The sequence below is a fragment of the Ziziphus jujuba genome, chromosome 4 (assembly GCF_031755915.1).
Source record: "Ziziphus jujuba cultivar Dongzao chromosome 4, ASM3175591v1".
Classification (NCBI taxonomy): domain Eukaryota; kingdom Viridiplantae; phylum Streptophyta; class Magnoliopsida; order Rosales; family Rhamnaceae; genus Ziziphus; species Ziziphus jujuba.
In genome coordinates this window covers 4,246,738-4,261,201 of record NC_083382.1, presented here as the reverse complement: position 1 = coordinate 4,261,201, position 14,464 = coordinate 4,246,738, and the positions used below count along the sequence as shown (strand labels likewise).

The 14,464-nt window shown below is 33.5% G+C and overlaps 4 protein-coding genes across 7 annotated transcripts; 1 reads left to right on the top strand and 3 right to left on the bottom strand.

The window, feature by feature from the left end:
* Positions 1–1,175: 1,175 nt before the first annotated feature.
* LOC107416086 (uncharacterized) lies at positions 1,176–1,610 on the bottom strand. The gene has a single exon (XM_016024540.1). It carries the CDS (start codon positions 1,608–1,610, stop codon positions 1,176–1,178), a length of 435 nt encoding a protein of 144 aa, XP_015880026.1.
* Positions 1,611–4,004: 2,394 nt separating this feature from the next.
* LOC107416087 (uncharacterized) lies at positions 4,005–4,382 on the top strand. The gene has a single exon (XM_016024541.1). The coding sequence runs from the start codon at positions 4,005–4,007 to the stop codon at positions 4,380–4,382; it is 378 nt and encodes a 125-aa protein (XP_015880027.1).
* A 444-nt stretch (positions 4,383–4,826) lies between these two features.
* Positions 4,827–6,027, bottom strand: LOC107416088 (agamous-like MADS-box protein AGL11). Its single transcript, XM_016024542.3, has one exon. The coding sequence runs from the start codon at positions 5,901–5,903 to the stop codon at positions 4,842–4,844; it is 1,062 nt and encodes a 353-aa protein (XP_015880028.2). The 5' UTR covers positions 5,904–6,027; the 3' UTR covers positions 4,827–4,841.
* Positions 6,028–6,977: 950 nt separating this feature from the next.
* Positions 6,978–13,362, bottom strand: LOC107416102 (putative lipid phosphate phosphatase 3, chloroplastic). Of its 4 annotated transcripts, XM_048471388.2 has the most exons (10): positions 13,106–13,362; positions 12,718–12,795; positions 11,775–11,843; positions 9,066–9,293; positions 8,820–8,907; positions 8,592–8,701; positions 8,422–8,512; positions 7,933–8,121; positions 7,777–7,836; positions 6,978–7,434 (listed from the first exon to the last, which is right to left on the bottom strand). In XM_048471388.2, exons 2-10 carry the CDS (start codon positions 12,775–12,777, stop codon positions 7,223–7,225), a joined length of 1,107 nt encoding a protein of 368 aa, XP_048327345.1. In that variant the 5' UTR covers positions 12,778–12,795; positions 13,106–13,362; the 3' UTR covers positions 6,978–7,222. The 4 variants fall into 4 exon arrangements, with proteins under 4 accessions (XP_048327345.1, XP_048327346.1, XP_015880044.1 ...); XM_048471389.2 differs by lacking the exon at positions 11,775–11,843 and having other exon boundaries at positions 13,106–13,361; XM_016024558.4 differs by lacking the exons at positions 11,775–11,843; positions 12,718–12,795.
* Positions 13,363–14,464: the final 1,102 nt, after the last annotated feature.

The window sequence follows — 14,464 nt, the reverse complement described above, 5'->3', positions numbered from 1 at the left end:
AATTTATTTTTTTTTTTTTGTTATTAATAACTTCTTAAATTAAAATATGACACAAAAAAAACTTCTCAAATTAAAATAGACTTACAAACTTTTGTTTATTATGTTTAAGACAGAAATACAGTAATAGAAAATCCAAAATTTATACCTTAAAAATATGCTCTGTTTCTGTACTTGGCTAAAATATGATTAAAAAACTCGAACGTACAAAAAATTTCTTATCAAAAAAAAAAAAAAAAAAAAAGGAAAAAACAATGTCCCAATTATTATTATTCTCATTTAATCTAAATAGTGATAGCCAAGCAACCGATATTCATATTTAGATGATGAAGTTTGGCATAAAAAGCTAACTACAGTTGCATAGATAGGGACAGAACAGGCATGATGTAGCCGATAATCAAATTCTATCAACCATTCAAAATCTAAATTGAAAAGCACATGTGTTTGGACTTTAAGTCCGTATTAGACTTTAAGTCCTAATTGTCAGGGAACATGCTTTATTTTTGTTGGATCCTTATTAGAAAAAAATTGATTCGGAGCTTAACATAGACCCATCATTATGTTCAATAATGCACATAAGAGAAAATGCTCCTCCATCAAGGCACGTGAAGTAAACAAAATACCACACCCAATTTTCACAGTTAACGAAAATAATTGCAAACGAATTCTTTTTGACTTTTTGTTTGTATAAGAAAAGTAAATTTTCTTTATAGACAACGATATAGAGACGTTGTCCTTACAAAATTATTTTAATTAGGAAGTAAAATATTGACCAATTCAGGTTATCTTAGTTGAATTGCTTTAATTTAACAGTAGTCCAGATCAAAACCAGGACATTAATTATTGTAATTAAATTTGTAATTAAATTCTAATAAATAAAAAAATTGGCTTTGGCAACCTGAATTATACTTGGAAAAGTACTAATTACTATGTATATGATTGAGGAAATAAAAAATTAGACCAGTAAACATGTAGATATAGTGTATATAATATATATACAAGGAAGAAAACAATGAAAAGTTATATGAAAGGAAACCAAGTAAATATTAACTTTGTTACACTGTGCATTCCAATTTTGGTATGCAAGATCTGAATATCCAGAAGAAGAAGAAGAAGATCGAAGAATACAAATTAATGTCTTAAATTAAGTATAAAATAACTAATATACAATGGAGGATTTAATTTGGGGCGGTTAATTCATGACCAGCACGAGAAGCTGCAAGAGCTTTATATATCTCTAAAACTAATCTTTCTTCCACTTCACGGCTTGAATAAACTACAGCCTCAACTTGCCTAGCTTTTGGTATTCTTTTTCCTCCAAATGTTTTGCTTGTATTCAACGACCCTACGTTCCCTGCCAAATGGATCATCATGTCCATATAAGCGTTCTTAATCTTTGTCAGAAGCTTCAATGGTGATCTAAATGGCCTCCTCAAAATTCTCAGCTTTGGCAGAGCTTTTATCTTCCATTTCCTTTTTGGATTTGGGCCTCCTCCAAACTTTGTGACCTTAGAATTCTTCCGGCTTCGTGTTGTGTCTTCAAGTCGTTGGTATCGTCTTCTTCGCCAATATCTCTTCAAGTTTCCATAAGATGATTTGGGAAGTAACTCCATTTGGGAGGCAGAGAAAGAGAGATGGTTTTTTTGGTTTACCAGAACTAGCTTGCCCCTTTATAAAGAAATAGAAAATGTGAAATGTTGAAAATGAAAAGTACCTACTACGTACTGTTTGGAGGAAAAGAAAACCTAGTAATAGCCCCAAAGTGATGGCTAGGTCAATAAAGTCGGTGTGTGTTGCAAAATGGTTGTTTGGTGGATATTGTCCCCATTATTAGAGCTTTTGGTTGTTAAAGATTGGAGAAAGAATAATATACTTTTCAATTTCCATCACAACTTATAAACCCTGAAGAATTCATTTTTTAAAAAAAATATAGATACGTGGGATATGAGAGAAAAATATATATACTTTTCTAATTTCAAAATTAGTTTCAAATATCAAAAAAATATGATGCTACTAGAACAATTAGAAAACTAAACGAAGGAAGAAAGTCCAAGCACATCGTGGGGCGTTTTGGTCATGATGTTGAATTCCGTAGTATATGCAGAGTAGTCACACGCAAGCACATAGAACAGCAAATTCACACCCAGATGTATGTTAGACCATAAGGCCAATATACAAATCAGAGTGTTATAATATCATATATTAATTATATCATATATAGTCACTATATGAAAATGATATAATATATATATATATATATATATGATGTGTCTGTCCTCACAATATATGACTGGGAATACTATTAATGGTGGCAGGCCGCGATCAAATGGGCGGCCATATTTACAAATTTTTGGTTGTTGGGTGGTGTATGAAATTGGACCAGCTGGCCTTTCTTAGCCATATATATCAAAATAATAATTAATAGGAATTTGGGACTTTGTGGGAACAGAGATGGCTTTGAAGGTTGCTTTTCAATGGAGGATTTGTTTAGCTCTAGCTATCACACTTTTATCTATATCTATGTTATATAGTGGAGGTCAATTTCAGTTTGGTAAATATATATATATATATATATATATATATTATAGAGCAATAATGCTACGACCATTAAAATTATTTACTGAATTTTTAAACTTTACCCCAAAAAAAACTGAATTTTTAAAGATTGACACTGACAGTATACTATTTGTTAATAAAAGTCATAAAGTCTACATGAGCTTGTATCCCAAGTTTAACAAAGAAAATTTTGATAAGACTAGTATTACCGTATAAATTTATGACTTTTTCAGATATAAGACTATTAATTTGACGTTAATGTAAATTTCCAGAACACAAAAAATAATAATAATAATAATAAAATAAAATAAAAAATACTCGATCTCAATACATCTACTTTCTTAAAAATCTAAAATATATATTGCTGTTTAATTCTGAAGTTTCTTCTTTTTCCTTTTCAATGTAAATTTTGATAAGACTAGTATTACCCGTATAATAAGACTAGTATTACCCGTATAAATTTATAACTTTTTCAGATATAAGACTATTAATTCGACGTCAATGTAAATTAGCAAGGGAAAAAAAAAAAAAATCTCGACGTCAATGCGTTTACTTTCTTAAAAATCTAAAATGTATATGATTTGCTGTTTAATTACAAAAGTTTCTTCTTTTTGCTGTTCAACGTACACATATATAACTTACAGCATAAAATAATTTGATTATATTTTTTTATCTAAGAAATAATTTTATTTAAAGTATACTATTTTTTTTATTACAATAAATTTTAACTATAGAATAAACATAATGATGCCATGGCATATACACGATACCAAGGCAAATCCATGAAAATATTCCTCTATCAACAGAAAATAAATACTATGTCACTTCGTTGGACTAGAAAAAACCTATACTATAAACCTTTCTTTTTTAATGGATTATCTCAAAGAATGAATTATTATTTGTTCTAATCTTTTAGTAATAATAGAATAATTTCGTATCTTATACCCACCATTATACAGGCATAGATGCGAGTATACTATAAGTTAGTTGTGCAATGCACAAACAAAACCCAACCACCATGAAAATTAATACGATTTGTCCCCTATTAAACAAAACCCCAACACATTTGATTGTACACATCTCAAATTTGAATAGATGGTAATAGATGTGACAAAGACATTTTGCTACAGATTTTTATATTTAAGGATCTTTTTCCCAAGCTTTATATTTTATTTTGTAATTTTTCTATAGCTTATTTTTTATTGTCGAAGCCAATTAATTATACTAACTTATATCATGGTATTTTTTTAAAAAGAATTATTTCACGGTATCAAACAACAACATAAAGTTGGGAAAAGTACATTTCTTTTTCTTTTTTTTTTTTTTTTTTGGGATAAAATTTTATATATATCCCTATCCACTAGACCGATAAGGAATTTGAACCCAGCCAAACAGGCGGACCAAAATTTTACTTTGTGCTCTTTATCCTTTTCCTTTCACTCAAAAACCCCATGAAAACCAAATCCAAAAACAATAATTCGTTATGGGATTGGAAAGGGAACAACTTGAGCAGGAAAAGGAATAGCGAAAACCGATTCACCGAATTTCTCAACCACAACATCCAGAAAGCAGAGGGAACGGTTTTGGGTCCCGGAGGTGGAGCTGGGTTCGGGTGTGGTGCTGGAGTGGGCTTCGGTCTGGTTGGAGGGTTTGGTTTCGGTGGCTGGCCATGGAACCACTTGAAGTTGGTGTTCGGAGTCGGGATGGGCTGTGGCGTCGGGTTAGGGTTTGGGTATGGACAAGGGATCGGGTATGGGTTTAGCTTGGATTCTCTTCGATCTTTTGTATCCAAACAGAGTTCAGATTCCGAGAAAGGGATTGTATTTTGATATTTAATAAATCAATTTTGCAATTAATCTCTAATTTTGGGTATTTTGCTTTTTATTATCCAAGTATCGACTACTCTACTCCAGTTGACTATGTTGTGAAATAAACCAAAATGTTAGAAGGTTACAAATGCAGACTGACCCACCAAAGAATAATATAAGAAAAGTGCTAAATTTGTATTTAATTTAACGTAAACAAGATTAATTTTGAACAGAAACTATGCTAAAACAGAGCATTAATTTAGTTTCACACAACGTTTCAGACAAATAATAAATGTCAAAATCTAAAATTTTGCAAAAAGCTGAACAATAAGTTAAATTGCAATGTTAATTATGAAGTAATCAAGATAATTAAAACTCCTAAACATTAAAACAAATAAATACATACTAATTAGAACCAAATTCAAGCAGAATTATATAGTTCATATATGTATAAAATTACTATTACTTTCTATATGTCCATCAAAGAATCTTGTTCTTATATAAGAATTCACTGAATTCATCATCAAATCGATTCCCTTCATCAGAACCGTAAATCCTTTGAGAATGAATACCTGCTGCTGCATTCACCGTTTGATTATACTGAATGTACGGCATGGGCTGCTGCACCTGCACCAACTGGCTATATTGGCCACCCATATTGCTGAACATCATATTGTCTATCATCCCAAGCGTTGGATCATTGAAAACTGGTCCACACAAATGATTATTACTACTACTACTAATGAACTGATGATTATCTATAATGTTAGAGCTCGACGCACCATTTTCGAGCCCAGCTTGATCGTTCATCAACATCATCATCGTCAGTGGATTTTTCATGGCAATGTTTATGGCCGGATTCGGATTCGAATCGAAACAAGGAGGAGGAACCATTTTAGGAGGAGGAGTTGTTCGATTCAAGAGGACTTGCAATGGCAATTGCATATGATCCACAACTGGATGATGATGATGATGATGGTTCAAAGGGATAGCAGGCTTTTGGTCATGAAAAATGTTTTGCACGTGGTTCGCACAGTTTTGTCCCACGGGGTTTTTCATTAGCAGAAGATCGTTTTCTTTGTGAAGATCGATCATAGCTTTTGCATCTTCAATCTTCGTATCCAATCTACTTAGGAGGAAATTGAGTTGATCCCTCGATAGAGAGTTGATCAGCTCATCGGAAATCGGATACTTGGTGGCGAAATACACTTTGCGCAGCTTGGTGATTTCGGTGTCGATCTTCCTTTTCCGGTCGATGAAAATGTCGGATAAATTGAATATTCTTTTCGGCGGTTTGTAGATGGTGGTGGTCTGGAGTTGTTTGATAATGCAGGCAACTTGAGTGGAATCATCAGGATATATTATGAGCTCTGTAGGCCGTTCGATCTGTTTAGGACCATAGATGATCATGCAAACATCTATTCCACAAAGAATGGAGAACTCATAGCATTTCTTCAACATGCCTCTTTTTCTCTTCTGAAATGTTATTTTCCGAGATTTTTCATCGGCTATGAGTTCCATCTTTAGTTTTACATGACCCATTTTTTTTGTTTTTTGATCAAAACAAGTATTACAAAATGAAACTAAAAAAGATCAAAATTTGAAAGTGAAAAAATTTTGGGATTTTATGAAGAACCTAATGAGATATAGAAATTGAAAGAAGTAGCTCAACTGTTTAATGGCTTTTTTCCTAAGAACTTCTTTTCGAAAGTGATATAGTAGAGAAACGATATGGTATATAGGGTTTTTTTTGTGGCATATATAGAAGAGAGGTTTTTTTTGTGGCATATATAGAAGAGAAAATTTAGTTTTTCCATAATTTATTGCCAAAATCTTCATAGAATAAAAAAAGATTCATTTTCTTATGTTATAGAAAATACTTGCCTAAAATGTAAGATCAAAATCAATTAGTGGTGATTACGATATGTGTTATTTATGACAGAATTTTTGATGAAAAATAGGATAAAAATTTCAAAATAAAATTTGGGATCTTAAATTGCAATCAATGAGAGAGTGAATGGTGGTGAGTTTGGATAAAAACACATACGTGCATACATCATGAAGTCCCTCTACCTTCATAGTTCATATCACATGCATGTAATGCCATTAAACCGTCACTAAACATAGAAATACATATATAAAACACAAGAAGCAAATAAATTATAATTTCTAATTGAACATTGCTAATCTATTCTATTTTTCGAACATTGCTAGTCTATTCTATTTTTTGTTTTGGACACGTATTGATAGAACTTCAATATGGTACTTGGGAGCAAGATATCCTTCGGATTGATAGGTTTACGCAAAAAGCATTTCTAATTGGATAATTGTGATTTTTGTTTTTGTTAAAAGTAAATAAAAAATGAGTAAATATCACTTGATACTTTTTTACAATCGACCTCACATGTTAGACCAATTATAAAAGCAACTTACAAATTATTGAAAAATATTTATACAGTAAATTTGAAGATTATTATTATTATTTTGCCGAATAACAAATTTGAAGATTAATGCTTCACGCATACGCCACATAACAAAAATACCTTCAGAATGTCAATGTATTGCATTGCACATATTTCTAGGCAGAACCCAAGAGGAAACCAAAACCAAAAATAATAATAATAATAATAATAATAATAATAATAATAATAATAATAATAATAATAACTGAAACCCTTCCGGTTTGAAGGTCAATGAAAAGGAAAGCCTGTAATAGTTCAAGTTGAGATGTTTTTTCATAACTTCCCATCAAGTTCCAAAAATCAACTTTGAGGTTTAACCGTGGAATATACTACAGCATATACATCTGCCAAATTTAATGAAATACACATTTGGCTCTAAAAGCTAGATATTTAAAACAACTATCTCCTCCCAGATTCTAGTTCTTCCAGTGTCAAAGAAGAATCATCATTCGTTATAGATAGTCCCAAACATCCATTGCTTCTTCTTCTCTCATGTTGCTCCTCAACCTGAACCTCCAAGGCCTGGTCATTATGTATGCTCGTCGGATTTGGTGCCTGTGTACCCACTCGCGATTCTTCCAGCACCCTGAAGTAAGCATATGGCCCCCAACCTACAAAACATTTTCACGCAGCACAAAAAACTTAAAACTACCAATCTACAAGAAAACAACGTTAGTAACATTGTCTGATGGAGGCCTTTGTTGAATAGTCATTGTAAGAACCAGAAACTTAAAAAAGAGTTAAAAAATAATACTTTAAAAGGCCATGTTCATTTGGTTCTATGATATGCTGGATATACCACTTTGAATACCTAACTAAAGATTTATGGCCAAGGATGAGAAAATATACTCTCCAGTTAGAAATCTGATTAACTAAATGATATTGGCACCAGTTAAAGAATGTGATACCAGAATACCAATTATAATACGAGCTATTCAAGACTTAAAGTTTACCTTCATGATGATAGGGGGGTGGAAAGAACTGCAAGTAACAGAATGTAGACACCATGAGCCCTGCAAAAATGCATCCTGAAAGTCAGCAACAATGAGGAAAACTATATTGCTTAAGTTGCGAGATGACTAAATTACAATTCACCATGAAACACAAACCTAGGAGACCTCCAGCAAACACATCTTGCCAATGGTGCCAGTAATCATCAACTCGAGAGATGCCAACAAGTGATGCAAAAAGTAAAGGAAAGAAAACAATGCATAATTTTGCAATGTGGCCTCTGCGATCGAATACTTTTATTTTTCCAGACAAGTAAAGAGAAAGGAAACCCAGACCAGCAAAGGACCCTGCATATAACAATAACAAGTGTGTCAGAGTAAAATTAAAAGTAAAACTAGTGCTCATGCCATGTGCTCAGCTAACTTTTTTGGCCAAACATTCTTCTGTAAGATTTTTGATGCTGAAAAGCCCTAAGTTTTGTCAATATTGTTCAATCTCTTTTCTACTTTTCTGCATAGTTTTGTCAATATTGTTCAATCTCTTTTCTACTTTTCTGCATAGTTTCGTCAATATTGTTCAATCTCTTTTCTACTTTTCTGCATACGTAGACATTCAGTGGTTATAAGAATGGACTTTGTGCTACTTACATGAAGTATGCCCACTAGGAAAACTCTTATGGCCCTCCTTTATGATACTCTTATCACCATGACATATAACATCTCCCAATTGATCATAAACCTGAGATGCAATTAGTTGTTAATTCCATAATCAACAACATGATATAATTTATTAACGACTCTGGATCAGAAAACCATACATCCTTTCCATCTGGAAAGCACCGCCAAAAGAAGTCTGGCCGAGGTCGACCCACAGCATTTTTTATAGCATCTGTGATAACTGCTGTTATCACAACAGAGAATAAGAGACCTGCACCAATAAGCAACTTCAAATCATCAATTTATCTTCATATAAAAAAAATTCTTCAGCTTCTTACGTACAAGAAATATTCTTACTAACAAATCAATATGGAGCCAAAATTTATCACCTAGTACGGCATGATGAAGATCATAGACATCTCTTCTACGGAAATATACAACAAGAAATATCAAGATGGGCAGCATCATTGCATACATCTAATCCAACAAAGAACAAGAAAGAAGAATAATAAGGGCGAAAAGATAATTATTAGTTCAATATTCAAATAAGAAATTTGCAAATCTAGGAAGTATACTTGAATAACAATGAGTAAAGAAACTTATGTTTACAAAATACTAGAAAAAAGAAAACTTACAGGAACAGCCCAAACAGGCACTGTGTTACTTTTCAAGGGATATCTGAGATCGGTCATCATATCTTTCCCAACGTAACGATAAAACGGATGGATAACATATAATGAGATGATCTCAATCAAGACTAGAAGCATGAGTATCAGCCAATCATGCATGTGTGTCCTTGCAACTGAGACTCCATGGGACCTTACTGTATGCGAACCAAGCTGAACTTCCTGCATTCTATTTGGCTTGAAAAAACCAAAAAAAAAAAAAAAAAAGCAGGCATCAACTTGTTAATTTTGCTATTGCTGAAACAAAAAATTGTTAGCTTCTCTTCATTATGCTGCCATATGAATTGGAAATGTCTATGTAATGAAAGACAACTATTTGCACAGAGGCAAAAGACAAAGCACACGTTCCCCTCAGCTTTTCTATAAACAATAGCAACTAAATAATAGACATACACATCATATTCGTAATTCATGGAAAAAAAATTATAGAGACCAATATAAGTGGAAAGATCATTATAGTCCTAATATAATAATATTGACATATTAAACGCATTACCTAATATAGATATAGCCAATTCAACAGATCATGGACAGCTTCATGTGGAATAGATACAAATATATGCTAAATCATATTAAACAGCTGCCATACATATTTGTAGCGACCACTAGCAAAACACTTAAAACTAATGCTCAAACTGCAGAAAATACAGAATCCTGACAGCAGATAATACATAAATAGCAAAATTATATGAATCTGCTTATTATGCAGCAATTGCTGGACAGGCGAAAGATGTGCCAGAATCAAGAAACAAATAACATACTCAGCTGACAAATCCTGTTAATGATCTTCACAAACTTAAAGTTGGTATTGCTGATCTTACATCTAATATATGATGGTGGTTATATGCTAGATATAATAACTAGGGATGGTTACATTTCTGTTTTTCTAACCACCTCATAGGCACATACAAGTTGGTGTATAAAATTCTTAAGTTTTATTTTCTGCACAAGATTCCCAATAGACCCTGGCATAGAAGTCAATGACTAGGTAGCATTTCTTGACCATGTTTGGGAACGTAGTGAAATGGGGAAAATGTCAGCTGTCTGTTCATGTTTAACTCAAATAAATCTCTCTAAAGACCTTGTATTTCGCATTGTAGAACTATCTACAAATATTCATACAGAAAACTTCATAGATGGTTGTAGTACATAGAGTAGAATACTAATTTTCTTAAGTCCCTTGTTGGTCGAATTCTTAAAAGATGATTCTACCACTCACTTTAATAATGAATTCAAGAACAATGATTGGCATAAAAGTCAATTGCTAGCAGCGAGATGCTTCCGTTGGATCTCAAAGTAATCAAGGGTATTTCCTTCCTTCAGCTATTGCAGTCAGGTTAACATCAACCATCACTCACTAATTTAACTGTTTCCATCAACAGCAATTCGGTTGCATGCAACGCAGTATACCAGATACCTCCTTCACATGCAGTGAAGAGAAACCTTTCCGACGCTAATAATTTTACACAAGCTTGCATGGAATATGCTCCTTCCTTTTTTCTTTCTTGTGCATAGGAATTCAGCTCAGGGAAATAGTAAATTTCACTTCATAGGGAACCCAACATCCTTCTGCTGACTTCTGCTTAATACTCATCATGCTCAAGATATAATAATTAATGAAGTGATGCAACATGAAGAACTATATATTGAATAACCCAGTTCTCCTCCAAGCTGCTAACACCTCTTATGTCACTAGCTTGCTGTGTTTTGTCCACAGGAAAGTTTAGGCTCCATGAAGCTCATTAGCACCAGGCCATGGAAAACTTTTACTCAATAAATCTGCCCACCCTTGAATCAATTAAGAGGCAACAGTGAAAAGCTTGTGAAGGTACTTCGTTACCCTTAACAATTAGATAAATGGAGGGCCAAGGACTCAGGTTTTATAAGCACTGGAGGGTACTGCCTGTGATGGTGATAATTTATACCCTCAGGCGATCGTCACCACCTAAACCATATTGTATCTCGTTCAAACGTCTTTGTTTCCTATAATCCATATCCTAACAGAATTCAACCAGAAAAGACAACAAAAACATACGACCAACATGGAGAATGGAACGACTAGCAAAGACTTGGGAAAGTGATGAGTCCTAAACATCAGTGTCGTAGTAGATTGATCATCCATACAAAGGCTATCACTGCTTCATTCATGTAACATACTAGTGCATCAGAGATACAATGCACATGCACTAGTGTGAAGGAAGAAACTAGGTTAATCTAGTTCTATGGTTACACATGAAAAAGCAAAACAAAACACTCAAGTGTATATGTCAGATAAGACACTTGCTTTTGGGTAGATCTGCAGAAAAAGACACCAATGGTACAAGTTGCCACCCTTCCTTCTCTACATTAAGGACCACATAAGAAGAAAGCAGGTAGAAAGGAAGTAGGTCCCCATAAGGAGTGTCAACTTAAGTAATGAAGTGGACTGGAACTTGGGATATGTAGACTTCCCTACATCAAATTTTACTTTCATACTATGCTGCCAATAAAGAAATAAGTGTAGATTATTTCTTGAAGAAAAAGAGGAAAAATGAAGAAAGAAAAAACTGCACCATCGTGTGTACAAGAGTTTAGGTTTTTCTTTAAACCCACAGAAGCCCACACTCCACGAAAACTGACATTTAAAAGAAATTAAAAAAAAAAAAAAAAAAAAGATACCTCTTCATTCTGTTGTTCTATCAATGGAAAGTCAATGGATGATATCCCCTGCCTCTTGCTTGACACATCCTAGATAACCCCAGAAAAATCAACTTTTAGGGAGTACACATCATAGAATCCCCAAATTACTAACTTTATTCTAAAATGTAAAAAGTTCCGCTTAGTCTACCATGATCACTTACTAATTGGCTAACATGATATTTTTTTTTTTTCATGCAATCGTGAGGTCAAGAAGAGAGTAGAATCTTCACAAGTTGCAAAGCAAAAAATAGAGATCCTATGAATAAAAACTCTCAGATTAGGTGCTGAGATATAGATCCTCACTTGGTAGGTGGGATTGACAGAGAGGAAAGAGTTTCCAGTAATATGACTCCCTAAACACTAAACCCTTCCAAACCAGAAACTAACAAATAGCAAGTGCGTAGTCAGATGTATAGTATTTGACTACCAAAGAGGAATATCGGATACTTCTTTTCAGATTAAGTGTAACAGAAATCGGCCCTCTGCTCTCAAAAACATTCCACTTCCTAGTGTAAATATTATATCAATCCCAATGAATAAGCGCATTTACTTAGCCATCACCCAGTCATCCGTTAACAAGAAAAAAGCTCTCAACATATGGGTCTTAATAAACCAAAGTTCAAATGTTATGAAGAATATTAAGGACAAAGTCTGGTAAGCAAAAACAGAAAGAAAAAGACAACCCAAAAAGCCAACAAAAAGGGGGGAAAATCAATTCTTTGATCTAGTTCTAATATCCATCAGTCCAAACAAGCCCTTTTTCTTCCACCAAAAGAATCACCCACAAGAAGCCAGGGGAAAACTTTAACATTATAATAAACACAAAAAGAGCAAAACAAACCCACAAAGTCTACTAAGCTAAACTTTTGAAATACGCATTCCATAAACACCCAAAAAGCTAAAAAGGCTTTACATCACCAACCTGTGAGCCGCCACTGAAAATTTTAAGCCGAGAAAGCGATCCCAGATCCCACCAAGGCATTGTACGAGCAGAACAAAACTATGAAAGTACAAAAACTACTAAGCCAAAATTGAATTTCCTGGTGTGAAAATAGAACCAAGTAATGGCAGTATACTATATGAAGCTTCCTATCCGTGGTTGTCGCAAAAGATGCAAGATTTTCAGGAACACAGGATTGGGATAAAAGGGTAGCAATAATACTTGGATCGTAGAAGAAGTGAACCAAATAAAAATAAAAATAAAAAAAACGGATGAAAAAATAAATTGCTTTCTCTTTTTTGGGGGGTCAAATATAGGTTAGAAATTGAAAATACAAAATATACAAAAGAAAAGCAGCAGTGAGGGATACCTGAAAGTGAAAGCTATGGCGGCGGTCGTGGGCCTCCAAACTATCCAAACTAAGAGCGAACGACAACCCCAAAATGGGATTTTGGTAGGAGCCAAGTTGGCAAAACCCAAATGAGAGAATGGGAATGTTACGCGTTTAAGTACGTTGGGTCAAAATGGACATAGAACTTCTCACCCATCCGCAAAGAAGAAAAACTGCACCACCGGACACAATCTACTCTGCTGTCAGGTCAAATATTTTGACAGAATTTAACATTGGTCGGACTACTGCCACAGGACAGAGTGTGCGTTCCACTCTGCCAAGTGTCACTACCTTAACGTTGCTAAACTGTAAATTTTCACCCTGGCCTGTATAACAATTTGCTATTGGTCTTTTTTATTATTATTTTTATTTTTATTTTTATTTATTTGGTACATATAGAATTGCACAGTATTACATATTTGTGCTTGGCAATGAATTTAGTGTACATAGATTAGCAGTAAATCAAATTTTCTATGCTCTTTACTCCAGACTTTGTTTCCAACTTTTTTTTTTTTTAATTTTTTTCTCCTTTAAACTCAAAAAATCACATTTTAAGGTCTTAAAAGGGATCACAGATTACACATGCCCAATTCGGAAAATCCACACATGAAAAGGGAATTAAATATAGAAAACATCAAAGCAAAGCAATATAAAAGAAGAAAAATTGCAATTAGAATGTACTTTGTATCAATATACATATCCACAAACCCATTGTCTTTATATCCAATGCCTCACTCATTCAGCCAAGAATCTTCTTTCTTCATGTACCTGCACATTTTTTTGAAACATCTTTGAGTTCATATTTACCTCCAACATTTTGAAAAATGTACCAGATCTTTTTTTATTTATTTAATGGACTATTGATCAATTCCCTCGTCCAAAGAGCATGTGACAAATGTTTTAGAGCCTCAAAGATCTTTGCCCATTTGTCTGCCACTAATAACTTGACTAGATTCAGGACTCCTTTCCATTTTATTTTATTTTATTTTATTTTTAACATTAACCCTCATATGCTAAGATTAGCTTGTTGGATGGAGTCAATTATTGCCATTTCCTCTTCTTGATGGAGTCAAATTGTCATTTCCTTTTCTTGATGGTGTCAAATTGTGATTGCCTTTCCTTGAAGGAGTTAAATTATCATTCCCTTTCATGATTTTTCTATGCAATCTTGCATTCCTATCCCAGTTTTGTTTCCTGTTATATAGTTGAGCTCCTTCAACCATCCTCTTTCCAGAATTTGACCTCTTTGTTGTATGTGCTTCTCTCTCTTCCTCCAATTCCTTCCCTCTAATTTCTTTCTGAGCTAAATCTATCTTAATCAGAATATCCTTCTCATTA